Source organism: Lissotriton vulgaris, chromosome 10 (assembly GCF_964263255.1).
Source record: "Lissotriton vulgaris chromosome 10, aLisVul1.2, whole genome shotgun sequence".
NCBI classification, from domain to species: Eukaryota; Metazoa; Chordata; class Amphibia; order Caudata; family Salamandridae; genus Lissotriton; species Lissotriton vulgaris.
Genome location: NC_141698.1, coordinates 287,765,375 through 287,785,494, shown reverse-complemented (window position 1 = coordinate 287,785,494; position 20,120 = coordinate 287,765,375). Strand labels below are relative to the sequence as shown.

Genomic DNA, 20,120 nt, shown 5'->3' with positions numbered 1-20,120 from the left:
TACATAAACTTTTTAGAACCACAACTCAATTTTTAAAACAAACTTTTGCGACCCGCTAGCCTTAATGGACAGGAAGATGGCACGATTTTGAAACGTCTTAACAGCAACTGTTTGTAAACGTCACAACTTTGACCATGCCTTTCGATTGCAAACTGTGACCGATGGATTAAATGCACTGGAGTCTTAACAGTTTTTAGGTCTCGCCTGTCGATGCGCATGCGCATCGAGCTTGCGAGACTATGGGGCTTAACCACTCTTTAACTGACTTGCAAGGAATCGTGGCGATTCCTTGCAGTGCCCGTGACTTTTAAGCTCAATGCGCATGCGCATTGAGCTTAAAAGCGCGTGCACATCAGTTCCCTCAGCCGCACTCCAGGCCCCCGCTCCGCCCCCTCCCCTGCCCGCCGTGTCGCAATTCTCCTCCCCCCTCCCCTTATCTGCCTTCCCTCCGTCTGTTCCCTCTCCCCGCTCCGCCCCCTCCCCTGCACGCCGTGTCGCATTTCTCCTCCCCCCTCCCCACAGAAATGCCCTCCGTCTTCCCGTACTTTTTGCTCACAACTGCCTGAGCACTCGATCCTCTCGAAAGGGTCGAAGAGATGCCAACCTTCACCCCCTCTATCGAGTACCAAGGTGGATCCGAACATGTTGCTCGGGAATACTTTAAAGCTGTAAATAAGTCTGCAAAACGGCTGCATGCATTTTTATTTCCACGACAAGGATACCGAGTGAAACACTCGTGTTGTTTCAGTTTGCTGAAACTGATGAATACGAGTGGAAAATGCACAATTACTCTAAAAAACAAGGGCGCATAGAATGACTACAGCCTTCGCCTGCTTTTAATTGTTCAAGAAAAAAAAACCATTTCCGAGGTCCCTTCCAAGGCAAATTTGTAGCTGAATGTTCATACAATTTTGTAACGAAGTCACACAATGTATACAATAAACAAAACAGCATGCTATCTCGGAATCCTATGTTTTTCTAATTAAGGATAAAAGAGGTGTGTCCCGGCAGTGCTGGTTTTCTTCCTTCCTTGCTCACTTAATTATTTTGCTTGCAATAGTCTACTGATATCCAGATAACTTTTTTTTTTGCAAATGGCAAAACATGTATTAATGTATGGTCCAAAAGCGATTTCCTGAGTCTGGGCACCCCTTACACTCGTCCACTGTAGTCTACGTGGTCTGCTATAATTCTGTATGGTTACAATTTGCCTGTCCCAATTGCGGTTTAGTAATGATTTCTCCTGACTAAAGTTTCAAGTATAAGCATGAACAGTGTATACAAGAAGAGCTCATTGTTCTGACTGAGCACTGAAGCCATTTAATAGTAGCTTTGACCTTGTTTAGGTCAAGCCCACCAGAGCATTACAAATGCTATAGGTGTCACATTTGCGAAAGTTAAAACTATTGACATTGTAACTGACAAAGCTATTACTTTTGCTAGTTACAAAACCAACACATAAATAAAAAAAGTGTCATTTACAATACCAATTGCTCAAACTTTCCTAATGCGAGACCTATTGCATTGCCAATGCTTGTTTTGTGGTGTGTTTGCAGGTGGCATCCGTTCACTGATGGGTCTGAACTAGAGCAAACCCTGGACTGTTCCCTAAAGAGGCAATGCAGGCTGCAATTATGCGGTATTGAAAGGGAGGTCAGGAGAGTTAGAGGTGCTTATTTTCTGGAGAATGTTCCAGGGGGCGATGTATATGTAGAATGAAAACGCCAGTGACTAATGGCAAGCTGAGGCTTATCCTAAACAGAAACGAAACAACACACTCAATTACTAGATACTCTTGGTGTGTTTGACTATCAAAAACACATTACTAAGCAACACTCAGAAGGTGATAAAACTGCTCGTCTATTGGGCAGACTGGATCTACTGGACACACATAATTCTCCAGTTGCTAAAGTGCAGTTGGCAAACGGGACGTGGGTATGCTTACAATTAGAGATCAATCCTACATTGTGCTGATTATTATGATCTTATGTAGTCACAATCATACTTTGTAAACCGTAACTTGATGCATCGAGGTGTTATGGGAAATTGTGACCCAGAAGTGAAAATAGAACTAAATGCCTTGTTGTAGTTATCCAAAACCTTGCTGTGACCCAACAGACAAATCATACTGCCCACTCAGACAGCTTAATTTGGACTGCAAAATATTAAGCAGAACTCTAGCCTTGAAACTGAAACTGGTTTTGTGCAGTGATGCAGCGCCTCCCTCAAAATCTGCTGGTTAATGAAAAATATTAGGTAAGGGACCAGTGGAAGTAACATGTGTGATAGCATCGAACGATAGTGAAAAGTCATTTGAAACAATCGGATGGGATTATCAGTTTCTGATACTACATTGCACATGATTTGGTACAGAGATCTTGGCGTGGATGTCACTGTTACAGAAAGACTCCATATCAAGAGTTAGGATGGGTGGAGTTATAGGTAATTCCAGGCCAGTGATGAGGGGTACAAGCCATGGTTGGCATCTTTCCAATTTGCAGTGGCCATACATTTGAATGGAGTTCCACATCATATCTGTTTATTCCGTTGAACACTGTTGTACGTACAAGGTGTGGGAACAAGGTTAAATACACTACTGCACAAGTTAAGCCAATTTGGTCAATAGAAGATATAAAATGTCTTCTACTTAAATGCCCGAGGGCCTTCGACACAATCACAGATGAGAGAAACAGCTCTCACTGAGGAAACTGCACCTTCAGGTATCTAGGTTTCGAAATTAATCACTAGGAGGATGACGATGTCAGTGGCAATATCAACAAAGCCCTTAATATGATTCTTTCTGTTTTGAGAGTGTTTGCCGACCTCGGTAATGAGCAGGATCACTTTCACCAAAATGATATTACCTAGATTGTACATATAAACTTGATAGATCTGTCAACATACCCATTACTATTCCCACCCTCGTCTTCCAAGATCTCAATTACATGTTTATTCACCAAAAACAAAGTGGTGACAGGTGCAGAGTTACGCCTAACAAACGGCAATTCCAAATAACTAATTTAGGGTTTCTTTTAAATCATGGTTGGCTGTATAGTTACAGTGGGCGCTAAATGAGTGCATGAAAGTGGATAAATTGAGGCCAAATATATAAAAAGATCATTAGGCCAGGATTCTAACTCAAAGATATTTTTGGGGAGCAGGAAGCTAAAATCTACTCACCCTAGGCTATTATGGATGTCTAGGCACTGTTGGGATAGGTACCTCATGAGAAACAAAAACAAAAAAGCCATATGCACCTGGGATGTCACTGTGGTGCTATCAGTAGACATATGATATGGCGCTGACCAGTGTGCAAACAACCAACTACTTAATTTTGCACAATTATGACAGGACCTCAACTTGCCCATGGGTCAATTTATGATTGACGCCTCATTGATTAGAGAAGAGCAGTTATCTTTGGGATGCAAATCAGCTGAGCCAACTATCCAAGACCTGCTATTAGGTGACAACAAAAAAATTACTCGCCTAACTATATAGAGCAATAAAATTAATCATTCTGCTTGATCTGAATTTCACATCACTAACGTCCCTGGATGTACTCCAGGGAACGCCTTATTGTTTCAAAAAGACGAGGCACTAACATCTGCCCAAAAAACTTGTGATCTCCAAGTTGCCCGGTCTTCCTCAGTAGTACAATCATTGAAATAAAATTCTAGCTTGCCCGAGACATGGTCGAATCATGACTAATTCAGATAAGCAATTTTGTATCCCCCAGTAGAGTGCATATTTTAGAGAAACCCAATAAAAGTGATAATAGTTTGGCAAGAAAGTTGCTCATAGCTAATCACAGGAGTAAAGAAACAAAAGAGAAACCTTAAAACGGAGCACAGATTTTTTTTGACAGAACCCCAATTTCACTCTCCTCCACGGCTCCCAATTTATAATAACTCTAAGGTGCTGAACATCACCAGGAAACACCGAGGGGATATGTACATGGAAGTGGAGGAGAGGGGTGTTAGCCTTCCTGGCTTAACGCCTCTCTCCACCACTTCTGAAATGCAAGGCTGCACCATATTTACAAAAATGTGGTGCAGCCTTGCGTTTCCCCCAGCGATGGCGCTAAGTTTGGCAACTTTGTGCCAACGCAGGCACCCTTGCACCAGAGGGCAAGCGTGTCTGCGTGCAGGGAAAGATTGTTTATGTAGCGGAAGGTGTCCCTTTCTGCACATAAACAATCCTAGAAATGCCATCTGTCACTTTCATGTGTGCTGCTTCATGCAGAAACACATGAAAGCGACAAAATGGCTTTTAAAAGTTTGTTTATGTACAAGAAGGGACACCTACCTGTACATAAACCAACCATGGCATTTTCCTTTTTCCATGTGTACTGCACAAGGCAGCACACATGGAAAAAGCAAAAGCTAGGAGAAATAGTGCATTTCTCCTGGTTTCACCAACTTAAGACCAGTTTTTACCTGGTCGTAATTCTGCCGCTGCGTCCTATGTGCACCACCCTTGTACATAGGGGGCAGTGTCATAATGAATGGGTGTTGCAGTGGAAGGCCCACTGCAACACCCCCTGTCCACCCCTTTCACTTAACGTGGCTTAACTCTGCGTTGTACATGTGGCCCCCTTTAACCATAGCGTGAAAGGGAGGCCTTATGTACAAGGCAGTGTTAAGACACGTTAAGCAGCTGAACGCTGCCTTGTACATAAGGTGCGCCCCTAACCCCACCACAACGTCAATAAAGGTGACGTTGTGGTGGCGATAGGGGCTTGTACATATGCCCTTAAGTCTGTTAAAACACAATCAAAGGCTCTCAACCACTCTCAATGACAATGAAGGAGTCTTTGAAATTTCAGCTTTTCTTCATCTCCCCTTCTTCAACTGGTTTGGTGGATCTAGAGTTTCACATGGACCCACCAAAAGAGACAGTACTTTCATACTTCTGATTTCTACTTACATCGCCACCAGTTATCTCATCTTAACATGCTAGGTATTGCCAAAGGACAAACTAGATAACACCATAGAATAAACTGTGCATCAGTTGTCAGAGATTGTATGCAAATGTTCTATTTTTTTCGGTCTTGTGTATATTTTCAATTTTGAATGATGCACCCAAGTGTATGAGACCTGACATTTGCACTTGACATAGGGACTAAGTCCACCCCGCCATATAATAATGTTTATTACATTAACATTTCTGAAAGGATAATCATTCTAATGGTAGTTGGCAGATTCCTTTCCACTGGTGAATATTTAAATATATATACACTGATGCATTGGTTTGCATCAGAGTGACCCGTTGTAAATGATCTATTCTAAACACATTTTATTTTAGGACTTCACAACTTGCACACTACTGAAATGCAACCCCTCCCCTCCCAAAAAAAAAACCTCCAAACGTCAATCAAAACATCCACTTCTGCTTTATTCACTAACCTGGTTCATGGTAAACACCATCAGTTTCCCCATCAAGGTGGGACTGTCCAATTGTTGAGGCAACCAGTTTTTCCATGGGCGTGAGGCGGGAGTTAAAGATAGACGATGAGGACCTTTTGGTGGTGACCTTTCTCTTCACATCCAGCCGTATGTCCCTCCACTTGTGCTTGAGATCATCAATTGACCGGGGTGTATATCCGAGGTCATTGACATGCCGCTGGATTTGATTCCACAGCTGACTCCTCCGTTGGTTCCTACGCGTTGATTCGGTTCTCCAGGCTTCCACGCCATAGAGAGCACTGAAATGCTTCACTACATTTTTCACCAGAGTCTCCGTTTCCTCATTTGAAAAATTGGCTTTCCTTCTTCTGTAAGGACCCCCGCAAAAGCTGCTTGAATCTTGACCTTGAGAGGTGGCAGGGGAGATGGAAGGAAGCGGCTTTGACAAGACAAGCTGTACAGCTAAACGGGTACTCTGTATGGCAGACTGGTCTTGCTTTTGGTTTTTTGTATCCTGTGCAGCAGACCCATTATCCTGAGCAGCAGACTCACTTTCGTGAGAAACAGGGGTGTCAGACTCATTATCCTTCACAGAAGACCCACTCTCTTGCATAGTAGTTTCAGTACCCTGTGCAACAGACTCGTCATTCTTCCTAGCAGTCTCCACATTATTCACATCAGACTTTCCATTCTGCCCAGGGGATGCTCCATTTTCTGTGGCAGGCTTCCCATTTTGCACAGGACAGGCACCATCTGCAGACCCTTTACCCTTTTGTGGCAACAGATCAGGCTTGTTGCTCTCTTTTTTTGTAGGACTTAAGGAGGATGAACTATCACTCGGAGAGCTAGGTGCGGAAACAGAGTAAGAACTGTCAGAATCCATGGCAGGTGGAGTTTCTGCCACCTGACGAGAAGCTGATCGAGTGTTAATCCTCCTACAGTTGGGTAGGCTTTCAGCCGACATGGTTTGGGTTCCTCAAAAACATCACCCGTTTAACAGACGGCGTCGACTTGGCAAGTATCGATGGGGGCTACTTATCACTGCATGATAACAATTCAGCTCCGCCTACCTAGATAAAGTAAAAAGACACAATTAAAGTTTAAAAAACTATTCAGACACCCCCTGTCTTTTTTCTTACAACTGCTCAAGATTCTAGATCGAGGCATTTCAAATCGCACTTGTCATTTTTCACCAAGTAACCAAAAGGCCAAAGGATGACTAACAGACATACGTGGAACTATCTTTTAGAGTCTGTCACTAATACTTTTTGCCCTTCTATAAACTATTAACACTCTTTTATGATCATACTCCTCCTCTCAATCTAACCCACACGTCTGGACTAAGGGCTTCTCTCGGCTGCAAAGGGATCAATTATCACTATATTGCACTATACTGAACAGGTTTTATTCACAGTTACATTAAGTACTTAAGGCTTTTGTTTCCTGATGCACACAATAGTCTTTGTCAATGTAATCAATCTGTGATATTTATACTGTCTTGACAAAATGAGTACCTCCTATAATACGCCTTAATTCTAATGTGCTCCTTGCTTTTAATTCTATTTTAGTTAAACTGACAGTAGCCCCCAATTTAAAATCCATTATTTTTAAATACTTTGCCTGTTTCTCCAGTCGACCCCTTGACCTTAGGGCCCAGCCCAGATCAGTTCACTCTGAAAAATCTCAGTCATTCAAAGGATAGACCCTTTTGGTTTGTCAGCACCTAATGGTTTGTGGCCAATACCTTGATATAAAGGGGGTAGACTAGGCCTAAAAGTTTTTTTTAGGCATTTACCTTCTGGCTTTTTCCAATCCTGGTTTACCTCTAAACTTCAAACCTTGACCCCATACAAAATTTGGGGAGGAACCATGCCTCTCTATGCAGCGATATGGGTTCAAATGAGGGCAGCCACAGTATCTTTTAATTTTATTTAAGACCCCCTACTGTAGTCAAGCCTCAGGTTTCTATGAAGTCTAAATGCAACTTTTAATTTAACTTCATATCAAAAGGAAATGCCTAAGTATTCATAGGTAGTTACCTATTCCACCTTAATTTACCCAATTACCTAGATAAAGTGGTCTCGCGTTATAACAAATACCAAGGTTTTAGGTCTTCCAAGATGTATTGCTAGGCTGTTCCTCTCACAATACCAAGAGGAGGCATGGTTTCCTCCGTGCCCCAATTCGTAAACATCAATAATAACCAAGGCAACCAAGTATAATAAACATGGCATATGCCACACTCCCATCTTTGGAGACTCGGTTTTCTCTATATCTTGCATATCTCCCAAAGGCATTACAGAGTATGAAATCAAAGTTGGAGTTAGTACACATCCCTGTCTTATACTGTTCTCTATTGGAATTTTAGGAGAGAGATTACCATATTAATCTAGAACTACATTTGCCCAGTTCCCATATTGTAGTTCCTTCAAAACCACTAAAAGTCAACTCAGTATTCACATTCCGCTTAGTTTGTCATAGAGAGTGGAGCGATTTGCTAGATCAAAGGCAGATTGAAAACCTACAAAGCAGCAAAATGAGCCTTCCAGGTTTCTATTGCCTTCTGGGCCATGGCCTACAGGCTATAGCAGTAATCTACTGTCAAGTGACATTCATTAACAAGCATTGGAAATGCAATAGGTCTCGCAGCATTAGAGTTAGTGCTTTTAGAATTGTTTATGGGTTTTTTTGTAAATCTTTAGCATTTTTGTTTCCTGTAGCCAATGCTAAAGAATTAAAAAAAAAAGCCATAAACATTTCTAAAAGCTCTAACTCAAATGCTCCGAGACCTATTGCACTGTGTGAGGGTGAGGGGTTGAGGGTGAGTGAGGGTGAGGGTGAGTGAGGGGTTGAGGGTGAGTGAGGGTGAGTGAGGGGTTGAGGGTGAGTGAGGGTGAGGGGTTGAGGGTGAGTGAGGGTGAGGGTGGGTGAGGGTGAGTGAGGGTGAGTGAGGGGTTGAGGGTGAGTGAGGGTGAGGGGTTGAGGGTGAGTGAGAGTGAGGGTGAGTGAGGGTGAGGGGTTGAGGGTGAGTGAGAGTGAGGGTGAGTGAGAGTGAGAGTGAGGGTGAGTAGAGTGAGAGTGAGAGGGTGAGTGAGAGTGAGAGTGAGAGGGTGAGTGAGGGTGAGAGTGAGAGGGTGAGTGAGGGTGAGAGTGAGAGGGTGAGTGAGGGTGAGAGTGAGAGGGTGAGTGAGGGTGAGTGAGGGTGAGTGAGGGTGAGTGAGGGTGAGTGAGGGTGAGTGAGGGTGAGTGAGGGTGAGTGAGGGTGAGTGAGGGTGAGTGAGGGTGAGTGAGGGTGAGTGAGGGTGAGTGAGGGTGAGTGAGGGTGAGTGAGGGTGAGTGAGGGTGAGTGAGGGTGAGGGTGAGTGAGGGTGGGTGAGGGTGAGTGAGGGTGAGGGTGAGTGAGGGTGAGGGTGAGGGTGAGTGAGGGTGAGTGAGGGTGAGGGTGAGTGAGGGTGAGTGAGGGTGAGGGTGAGGGTGAGGGTGAGGGTGAGGGTGAGTGAGGGTGAGGGGTTGATGTTGAGGGGTTGAGGGTGAGAGGGTGAGTGAGGGGTTGAGGGTGAGTGAGGGGTTGAGGGTGAGTGAGGGTGAGTGAGGGTGAGGGGTTGAGGGTGAGGGGTTGAGGGTGAGTGAGGATGAGTGAGGGTGAGTGAGGGGTTGAGGGTGAGTGAGGGTGAGTGAGGGTGAGTGAGGGTGAGTGAGGGTGAGTGAGGGTGAGTGAGGGTGAGTGAGGGTGAGGGGTTGAGGGTGGGTGAGGGTGGGTGAGGGTGAGTGAGGGTGAGTGAGGGTGAGTGAGGGTGAGTGAGGGTGAGTGAGGGTGAGTGAGGGTGAGTGAGGGTGAGTGAGGGTGAGTGAGGGTGAGTGAGGGTGAGTGAGGGTGAGGGGTTGAGGGTGAGTGAGGGTGAGGGGTTGAGGTTGAGGGTGAGGTGTTGAGGGTGAGTGAGGGTGAGGGTGAGTGAGGGTGAGGGTGAGTGAGGTGTTGAGGGTGAGTGAGGGTGAGTGAGGGTGAGTGAGGGTGAGTGAGGGTGAGGGGTTTTGGGTGAGTGAGGGGGAGTAGTTGAGACTGAGTGAGGGTGAGTGAGTGAGGGGTTGAGGGTGAGGGGTTGGGGGTGAGTGAGTGAGGGTGAGGGGTTGAGGGTGAGTGAGGGTGAGTGAGGGTGAGGGGTTGAGGGTGAGTGAGGATGAGTGAGAGTGAGGGTGAGTGAGGGGTTGAGGGTGAGGGTTGAGGGTGAGGGGTTGAGGGTGAGGGTTGAGGGTGAGGGTTGAGGGTGAGTGAGGGTGAGTGAGGGTGAGGGTGAGGGGTTGAGGGTGAGGGTTAAGGGTGAGTGAGGGTGAGTGAGTGAGGTTGAGGGTGAGTGAGTGAGAGTGAGGGGTGAGGGTGGGTGAGTGAGGGTGAGGGTTTGAGGGTGAGGGTTGAGGGTGGTGAGTGAGGGTGAGGGGTTGAGGGTGAGTGAGGGGTTGAGGGTGAGTGAGGTTGAGGGTGGTTGAGTGAGGATGAGTGAGTGTGAGGGTGAGTGAGGGGTTGAGGGTGAGTGAGGGGTTGAGGGTGAGTGAGGTGAGGGGTTGAGGGGGAGGGGTTGAGGGGGTTGAGGGTGATTGAGGGTGAGGGGTTGAGGGTGAGTGAGGTGAGGGCGAGTGAGGGTGAGGGGTTGAGGGTGAGGGGTTGAGGGTGAGGGGTTGAGGGTGAGGGGTTGAGGGTGAGGGGTTGAGGGTGAGGGTGAGTGAGGGTGAGGGTGAGGGTGAGTGAGGGTGAGGGTGAGTGAGTGAGAGTGAGTGAGGGTGAGGGGTTGGGGTGGGTGAGTGAGGGTGAGGGTTGAGGTTGAGGGTGAGTGAGTGAGGGTGAGGGGTTGAGGGTGAGTGAGGGTTGAGGGTGAGTGAGGTGAGGTGGAGTGAGTGAGGATGAGTGAGGGTGAGTGAGGTTGAGGGTGAGTGAGTGAGGATGAGTGAGGGTGAGGGGTTGTGGGGTGAGGGGTGAGGGTGAGGGGTTGGGGTGAGGGGTGAGGGTGAGGGGTTGAGGGTGAGGGGGGTGAGGGTGAGTGAGGGTGAGTGAGGGTGTGTGGGGTGGTGAGGGTGAGTGAGGGGGAGTGAGGGTGAGTGAGGGGGAGGGGTTGAGGGTGAGTGAGGGGGAGGGTTGAGGGTGAGTGAGGGGGGGGTTGAGGGGTGAGTGAGGGTGAGGGGTTGAGGGGTGAGTGAGGGTGAGGGTTGTGGGTGAGTGAGGGTGAGGGGTTGAGGGTGAGTGAGGGTGAGGGTGAGGGTGAGTGAGGGTGAGGGGTTGAGGGTGAGTGAGGGTGTGGGGGTTGAGGGGGAGGGGTTGAGGGTGAGTGAGGGGTGAGGGGGTGAGGGCGAGTGAGGTGCGAGTGGGGTGAGGGGTTGGGGTGTGGTGGGGTGAGGGGGTGGGGTTGAGGGTGAGTGAGTGAGGGTGAGTGAGGGTGAGTGGGGTGAGTGAGGGTGAGTGAGGGTGAGTGGAGGGTGAGTGAGGGTGGGAGGGGTGGGTGGGTGGGTGTGGGTGGGGTGTGGGGTGGGTGAGGGGGTTGGTGGGTGAGGGGTTGAGGGTGGGGGGTTGAGGGTGGGGTGAGGGTGGGGGTGGAGGGGGGGTTGAGGGTGAGTGAGGGTGAGGGGTTGAGGGTGAGTGAGGGTGAGGGGTTGAGGGTGAGTGAGGGGTTGAGGGTGAGTGAGGGTGAGGGGTTGAGGGTGAGTGAGGGTGAGTATGGGTGAGGGTGAGGCTGAGGGGTTGAGGGTGAGTGAGAGTGAGTGAGTGAGGGGTTGAGGGTGAGGGGGTGAGGGGTTGAGGGTGAGTGAGGGTGAGTGAGGGTGAGTTTGAGGGGTTGAGGGTGAGTGAGGGTGAGGGTGAGTGAGGGTGAGGGGTTGAGGGTGAGGGGTTGAGGGTGAGTGAGGGTGAGTGGCGTCGGTGCGGTGAGAGGCGGATGTGTGGCGACACAACAACAAAGAAGCAGCGAAAACAAAGCAACATATGGCTGGGGAGTTGCAAAGACCGTAAATTAATTATAAAGGGAGGTGAGATAATGAGAGCACGTGCTCAGTCCCCTTGAAGGGGAGGGGGCAATGGCGGGCGCGAGGCAGAGACTGCTGGCTCCTTGACATATTAAGCATGAAATTCCCTCCTTTGCCACTATAGAGAAGAAATAATGAGTGAAAACATTAAGCAGCTCTCTCAACCAGAATACAAATCTCGGTAGCGAAATTCGGAATCATGGCAATATTATAGGGCGCCTAGCGGTTTTGCTAGCACTTTAAGGTAAGGAATTTAAAGACACCATGGCAATAACTTTTAAACCATTAAAGTTTGGAGTGCAAAGCAAACTCACCACCGTTACGCTTGCGAGGAACGAAACTTTAAATCAAACAACATCCCCTTAATTGGTGAAGGAGGATCCTGTTCCGGGAACCGGTCAGATATATTCATTTATCTGAATGTAATCTGGCCCCACAATTACTGCAGTTGCGAACCAATAATAATATAGTCTCCCTTTTAAATTGAGCTCTGGAATGTGATGGCAATTTTGAAACAAAATGAATAAAATATAAAAGGCCAAAACACGAAAGAAAAGTGTAAACCCAGATAAAGAACAGAGCTAGGAATTAGTGTAATCAAATCACTACTCGTAGCAAAAGAGCATTTCAAGACCACTCAATGATAATCTTTTCATGAAACATCAGGGGTATTACAAGAGTCACCTTAACTTCAGAAGCACTGAACCACATATCATATATAATTATATAATCTGCTTCCAAGAAACCTAGGCCACAAGCAATAGCTCATTAGTGGGCTATAGCGAACATTTCAAACCTGCTCTCAAACAACGTTGAAAAGGGCATGCAGTAGAAGGTTTATCACTGTGATTAATAACATACCAAGCAATCTGTGAGACTGAAGGATGACCTGGATTCGTAGCCTTATAATCAATTTAGACTTCAGTCAAAATTACGGTTATATCTTTAAAAGTATGATTATTTTAAATATATAGTGAAACTCAAAACTCAAACGAAAAAGTGGCATATTCAAGCCTGGCCCTGCTGTCCCCTGGAGCAGATTGGATCAGTCTGCAAAGACCAGGGTCTGAGGTGAGGCGGAACCGACCAGCGGTGGTGATTTCGCTTCCGTGAGGCTGCACGTAGGCTCTGAGGTGGGTACGGCGACCGGGGCCTCGTCGTGTTGGATGCCACTCATGTTAGGACAACGCGGAAGCCACAGATCCTTCTGCCCTGGAAGCTGCACCCCCTCTGTGAGCAGAGACCAGTGCGGAAACCAAATGGCTGGGGGCAGGCTGCCTTGGAGGCCCTTGGACGCAGTCTTCAGGGATCGCTTCCTTGTCTTACCCTCAGTGGTGGGAGACTCTGCGTTCTAGCAGTGCAGGAAGAGCGGAGCTGCTGAGAGATGCTGGGACTGGTGCTGGGAAACATTTGTGCAGAGCAAGGCTGGCCCATGATGTCCGGGGGCGAGGCGATCCACAGGATGTGACAATCTACTCCTAGCACCGTGCATCGCCTAAAAAACGAGGAAAAAGAATACAGGAAGGGAATACCTGAAAGGAGAGAGACAAACGGAAACAAGCCTTTCACCGTAACACGGCGGGCAGGGGAGGGGGCGGGCAGGGGAGGGGGCGGAGAGGGGAGAGGTGCGACACGGCAGGCAGGCAGGGGAGGAGAGTAGGAGGAGGAGGGGGGAGGAGAGTAGGTGAGGCACGGCCTAGCGGCAGGCAGGCAGGGGAGGAGAGGAGGAGGGGGGAGGAGAGTAGGGGAGGCACGGCCTAGCGGCCGTGCAATCAAGTAGTGAGGGGGCGGAGCTGGGGGAGGCTGTGGAAGAGAGTAGGCAAGGCGACACGGCGGGAGGGGGCGGAGCGGGTAAACAAAGACGGACATGCACGCGCCCGTGACTTTTAAGGTCAATGCGCATGCGCATAAGCTTAATGCGCATGCGCATTGACCTTAAAAGTCACGGGCACTGCAAGGAATCGCCACGATTCCTTGCAGTGTGGATAAAGAGTGGATAACTCGCAATACTCTCGCCTTGCTCGATGCGCATGCGCATCGACAGGCGAGACCTAAAAACCTCTTTGTTCCACTGGCACCAGATCATTTTGATCCATTCAGTCATTCAAGCACTGGAGTATTAGCTTTGCGTATATTTTTAAGCCCATATCCAATAGTCTTATTAGGCGATACTTATTTGGCTCACTGAGATCATCTTTTTTTAAAATAGGCTTAATCATCACTCATTTCCAAGTTGCAGGAAAGGGTCCAGTCATAATTACTTTAAATAGATGACCAAATAATTTAGACCCCCAATCTATATTTTACTTTACAATTAATGCTGTTAAGTTGTCAGGCCAGCTGTCCTTGTTAGTTTAACTTATTACTTTTTTAAGGCTTTTTCAGTAATTAATGCTAATAATTTCTGATACGGTACACACCACTCATTTGGCTGGAAATAATTTTATTTGCACAAATCTTGGTATGGTATCTTACTAGGCCTGGGCAGTAAATTCTGTTCCGCTCGCGGAATTTGTGTAATTTCGCGTTCCGCAGAGAATGGGGTATTGCCAAAAATTCCACGGATTCGCAGAATTTTTTGCTTGTTAGCACTTTCAAAATGTGTGTTCACAAGATATTTCCCCCCGAGCACGTAAACAGCGTTCGCGAACAGAAAAAAAGCATTGCGAACGGGCAGAACAAGCAATTCCGTGTGTTTGCGGAACTCTGTGTGCTCGCTGAGATTTTTTACCGTTTCGCTGAGCTTTGCGTAGCACGAATACGTTAATTCCCACCACCCCTATATCTTACCCAGTTTTCTTCTGGAACAATGTGGCTGTGGTTGACAGGCATTAAACAATTTTTTGTTAAAAGATTTCAATTGTGCAGTAATAAGTGACAAGTACAGTATATTCAAATTCACATGAAATGCTACGTTGTTGCATTTTTATAGTAGCCTTGGTAACAACTATCCACCTGCACTCCAATATTTCTCTTTGCTCTTCCCACAGCCTTGATATATTTTTTACCCACTTTAAGGTCATAAAATTAGAATTCAAAGATGTCTGAGGATAAAGGAAACTTGCAACTCGTCAACTTGAGAGGTGTGACAGGTTTGGAGGTGCAGGTGTGTGCGAAAAATAGTACTGCTTATGCTATGATTGAAGCTTGCACTGTTGCTGCCATGCCACTTGTTAGCTGGGATTGGTACTACTTTCACTACACAAAAGCCAAATAACTGAATTTGTGAATTATTGGAATTCACTTATTAAGTCTCTTATTGCCACTTCCATGGGAGTCATGCATTCATTTTTTCTTCTACTTCTGTTACATACCCTTTATTCCTCGTACTCTTATTATAGTGTACTTTCTTTTTCAACTCCTTTTTAGATCTCGCCTAGGCAGTGATTGTGCTGTCTCTTTGAGATATGCTGTATTCAGGATATGCAACCAAATAGCAAAATAGGGTTTGGGCTCTTATCAGTAAGGCTGAGCCCAAACAACTTTAAACAACAACCAAAATGCCAATACTGATATTAATTTTTCTTTTTATTCTCCATTTCGGTGCATTAGTACAAGGACGAACAGACAGAGTAGTGGAAGTTAGACACCTTGATGCCGATTTGACGTGCCAAAAAGGAAACCGCGTGGCGACCGAGCATTCAACGGACGAACATAAAAGGGAGTTCTGGATTTTGCAGCTGATTTGACCCAAAAAAGAGAATTTGAAGAACGACAGTCAAATGGCGCCATCCATTTGGACAAGCATCAATAATGTAGAAGTTGCTCCAGTAACTCTCAAAGGAACAAGGATTAACTACAGGAAACACCATTCTATGACAATAAAAAATTCTTCAAGGACTATAGTGGAGAAAGGTTCTGATTGAACTCAAACAGAAGAGTTCAGCTGATCTAAAATTTTTTTGGGTCTCGAGGAGAACCCTAATGACTAAATATTGGGTTTGAAACACACCGACCTTGGTTAATCCTAACGAGTGCATTTGTTATATAAAGAAAGTATCCCTTGTTATTTCTGAATATAGCATGAGTAGTAAGAATGGAATATGTTCAAGTCTTGAAACAGACGGGGAGTTATAAATGCATAGTAGTTTAGGACATGCCCAAGATAGAAGGTTGAAAAAGTTCAAGCAAGGGTGTAGAACCTATCAGGGCAGGTGTGTTTTGTCATTTTCATGTCTTTGCATGTGTGCAATTTGTTTGTCATTAATTGTTATGTGTTGTCAGTTATCATTTGTTGTGTGTCCAAACGTCATTTTGAAAAAATTGTTTTGTAAAATTTGGAGGTGGTGTTTTACGATATTTATACTGTGTTTAAAAAAAGACTCAAAATGATAAAAGTCTATCGAAATAAGAAAGATATTTAAACAGGTCTCTAGGTTGCATAAAGTTGTGAAAATGTGCTGAAATGGAAAATAGAAAGGAAAATTAATATCAGTATTGACATTTTGATTGTGTTTCCAATATTCAGGTTATATGGGCATAAAGCTCCGCCCATCTCTTTAATAGGCTCTTGTGCCTGTCCATTGTAAATGGTGGCTTTTCATTGGGAATAGGCTTAGTAGCCCCTCCTTAGTACTGCCTTCTCTCTTCCCGTAACCTCCCATGAGGACATACCCTGTTACATGTGTTGTTACTCCCTAGGTTTTAATTACAGCCTCAAGAAACTATTTCCTTCAAAGGCTTCAGGCAAGACACACCCTTGGTCCTAAGGTGGGCTGGCAATGTTTACTTTACTCACTTGAACATCCCACATTTATATGACACCATCTATAAATTTCCCTTCATCAGCTCCAGAGTACAACCTAATGCAAAATTAATGTAATAATTAGTTTGTCACATTTCAAAGCTACTAATTGTATATATGGATATAGCTATTTGAATGTACTTGTAGTACTGTCTTGCATGGAATGCATTATCGGTAGGGTGGGTTTGACATATTTTGTGCATGGTGCAGTACCATATGTGACTAAAAGTAATCTGCAGTGCTAGTGCCTTGCTCACTAGGAACCTCTAGGAGCAGTTTGTGATACTGCATCTAGACATGCAGTGCTGGTAGCTTGCTCACTAGTGACCTCTAGAAGCAGCTTGCAGTACTGCACGTAGACATGCAGTGCTGGGGCCTTGCTCACTAAGGAACTTCAGAAGCAACTTGTGGTAATGCTGGTTCCTGGCTCACTACACCAGCATTTGCAATGCACTAGGTCTCGCATTACTGAGAGTATGAGCTAATGGCGTTGCATTATTTGCAACACCAATACCTCAAACTATCAGTAATGCAAGACCTATTGCATTGCAAAAGCTTGTTTATATTAACTTTCCTCATAACTTCTTGACTCTTCCTCTGTACATCTCATAGCTTACCTCTGTCCTCCTTACAACCCACTTACTGGCTTAATCCACAGCAGCACAATTTCCCCTGGTTATTTCCGACACGCTGCTCCGATAAAGTGTGACCTTTCTCACCCCGGGGGGGGGGGCGATATATCTTCCTATACCCGGGGAGGGTGACATGCTTTGTGTATTCAGGGCTGGAGGAGCTCTAGTCAACATGCCTGTTACACAACACCGACTTCGCAGATACAGCTCAACCTTAAATCCGGTGTTGTGCGAATAAAATAATCAGAGTAGGAGGGTCTCGGATAGTCGGCAGTGCGCCTGCTCTGCACCACGGACCGCGGCCTGGGCTGGGCCTGCGCGCCTTGGCTTGGCGGGCGCCATACCCCGCCCCCAGCGCCTCCTCATCCGCCGGCCTGCGCTCGGGGGCGGGCCGAAGACAACGCGGGCGCCGGGGACTGGGCCTATGCCTGGGTGATACGGAAGCCACCAGTTTATCACCGCCTCTCCTGGCGGGTTAGGGGAGGGGGGACTCTTCCCGCAACGAGGACAGGCCGGGTCTGAACAGAAGTGAGAGACCCCCACCCCCGCGAGGCTGACTACGCGCTCAGGTGCCTGGTCCACACCGCCCACCACTCTCTACACGAGAGCCCTCACGTAACTTAAGAGAACACCCCCAAACATCCCACGCTATCCGAAACGGATCTCCAATCATTGAGCCCCCGCCCCCCACAAAACACCTATGCCCGCTTTATCTCCCCGGAAGCGATGTACTGTGGTTGTCTCCGCGAGCCTCTACTGTCCCAGGATGAGTCCACTCACCCTCCACATGGTACCCCAACACAAGCCCTCGATCTGTTGCCACATGCCCCGGGCCCTTGAAATCTTTCAACTAGGCGATGACCCCGCAGAAGTTAAGTCCGCAAACAACCAGAAAAGGGTCCCTACAAATTACCAACTACCCTGCAGCCAGTCAATTCTCCTAAAAACAGTACCCAGAAAGTCCTGGGGGAGCCAGGAGAAATGTTCGCATTTATCACCCTCGCCATCAAATGGTTTCACGACCTCCCAAACGTAAATATTTACGAATGCGTGCGCAGACCCACTGGGGCAACATGGTTTGCGTTAATGGGGTCGGGGCAGCTGACCCTTTGGTGTACACTGTTGCTTACTTCATGTCCTGCCTCCGGTGACTCTGTCTTACCTGGAATCGGATGTGTCCAGTCCTGGAGCCCTAATCCCTCTTGCCCGGCAGCGCAGAGGGAAGCCGCAGGGCCTCTCTGCCCTGCAAGTGACAGGGATCTTAGTTTCTTGGTTGACTTTCCGGGGCACCATGCAGCTTTCCCTGCTAATGGCTGCTGCCTGCTACCACAAGCTCAGGAGGAGGCGGAGTCCCGGCTCACTTCCTCCTACTTCCCGCCCCTTCTCAATGAACCCCTCCTATCCCTGCATCCTTCTCTGTCTCCGTCTCCCCCATTCGATCACACCCATCTATGTCCTTCCCTCCCCTTTCTGACCAGCCCTCCCTCCCCGTCACCATAGCCAGGGCAGCAGTCGGGCACATTATGCCCTCTTTAGCACCCTGCCGTGCAAGTCCTAGGGACTTGTATAACATACGTTGCTACACAGATATTGTCAAAGTCCTACAATAAGAGAGTTCAGTAACATTTACATTTTATATATTGCTAATAACCATACAGACAGTGCTCACAGAAGGACTAAACTATTTAGCAGATATCAAGTCAAATTTATTTTAAAAACGCAGCAAAAAAAAAACTCTTTCGTGCACCCAGATAAAGTCCTCACTAACCTAAATATGTAAATTTAAAAAAAAAATAATTGTAACGTTACACTAGAAGCTGCTACAATAATTTTTCAACGTAAGTGTTGGGAAGAGAACAGTACATCTATTTATGTTCACTTGCAGGTGCCTTGCCCGCATCTGCAGCCCTTCTTAGAGGTCCAGAGCATTTGCAACCTTGTTTCACAATTTTTTTTCTTTTTTGACAATTGTATCTCGTGGGCAGATGCTGCAGTACTGTTAATGTTAAATGAATCAGAGAATTGCAATTTCAAGGTTTTGGACAATAAAGTTTAATGTTTTAACAAAAAATGACCCTCTCCGGAGCGAGACCGTTAATGGGGCTCCTGAGACCGACCACGTGTGAGATCGTGTTGTGAGACATGCTCAATGAGAGAGACTGTAAGTGTTTTGTGTACTATCCTGCTGGAAACTCATGCAGGAGCCCTTTCTTAAGGGCAGTGTCAACACCCACCACACACCCATCCATCAGGTGACATTGCTAATAAAAGAGGCCCTGTGCCGGTTATGCTCCCACCATGCTAGTGTCTGTTACTTGGTATGTGGGCACAGGGCCCACTACTTTACATTAGCAACCAGGGCGGTTTCTCACATAATGCCCTGACACCAGGGCACAAGTCCTAAAAAAAGAAGTGGGGGGTACACCGATGTCACAACAGGAAGTGACTTAAGGAAACAAAGGTCCTAAGCTAAGCAAAATTACACATCGATACTATATAGACCACAATAGGCTGCTATATATTTTCCTTGCCCAGCCGGACAGGGAATTTATTATAAATCAGATCAAGTGTTAATAGTTTAGATACATTTGGCATCAACAATTTATTGCAGTAAGGCACAGTCCTGCACCGTACTGGAAAGGTGAGCACAAATTGAAAGAAAAGGTAGTAGAAAAGAAAGGTTCTTCAGGCAAAAAGAGTGAGCGATCTGGGCACTGTTTGAATCAATGTTATCAGTGTCTCCCAGAGTAGCACATACAAACAATAATATACAATGGTCAGACGTATGCCTACTAGAAGGAGTCGACGTTTCGATCCCGTGCTCTAGTTACAAGGGGATCATCTTCAGGACTTAACAATTTAATTGCCTGGTTTAAACAATATGTACGCCTGTTGGGGAAGAAAACAGGGGAAAAGAACAGAAAAACAATGCAATTTAAGTTGGTTTCAGAGAAATTGGGAGAGGTCAACTAAGCCGCGTTTTGTACTGTATTCACAAAATTCGGAATCGCAGTGAAGAGGTGCTGCCAGACGGCGAGCTATTTGAATTAAAAACAGTGGTGCTGGGTGCATTTATCGGCGTAGGAGGTTTATATGTGGGAGTAAGTTAGCCCTGATGGTGACTAGCTAGGTCCTCCGTGGTTGTGAGGAGGGAGCCAGCGTGACCATGTGCTGAGTATGGCAATGGTATACATAATTCCAGCCTGACAGTGAGCATGGGGGTGTAGCGTGCACCGGGGACTGGCACTCTGAGTGGGCCATTACAGTTGGTTTAGTTGAATTAAATTAAGAATCTTCACAAGGAGCTACCATTAGCATTTCAATTCAGGC

The 20,120-nt window shown here is 46.6% G+C and overlaps 1 protein-coding gene across 1 annotated transcript in view; it reads right to left on the bottom strand.

Annotated features, from left to right (window-relative positions):
• LOC147685145 (uncharacterized) overlaps nucleotides 1-18,136 on the bottom strand; it is a 58,974-nt gene extending 40,838 nt beyond the window's left edge. Inside the window, exons 1-2 of the mRNA XM_086941066.1 lie at nucleotides 17,953-18,136; nucleotides 5,406-6,475 (exon numbers count right to left, since the gene is read on the bottom strand). Of these exons, the coding sequence (XP_086797192.1) occupies nucleotides 5,406-6,369 (964 nt within the window). The 5' untranslated portion in view covers nucleotides 6,370-6,475; nucleotides 17,953-18,136. The remainder of the gene's footprint in view (nucleotides 1-5,405; nucleotides 6,476-17,952) is intronic.
• Nucleotides 18,137-20,120: the final 1,984 nt, after the last annotated feature.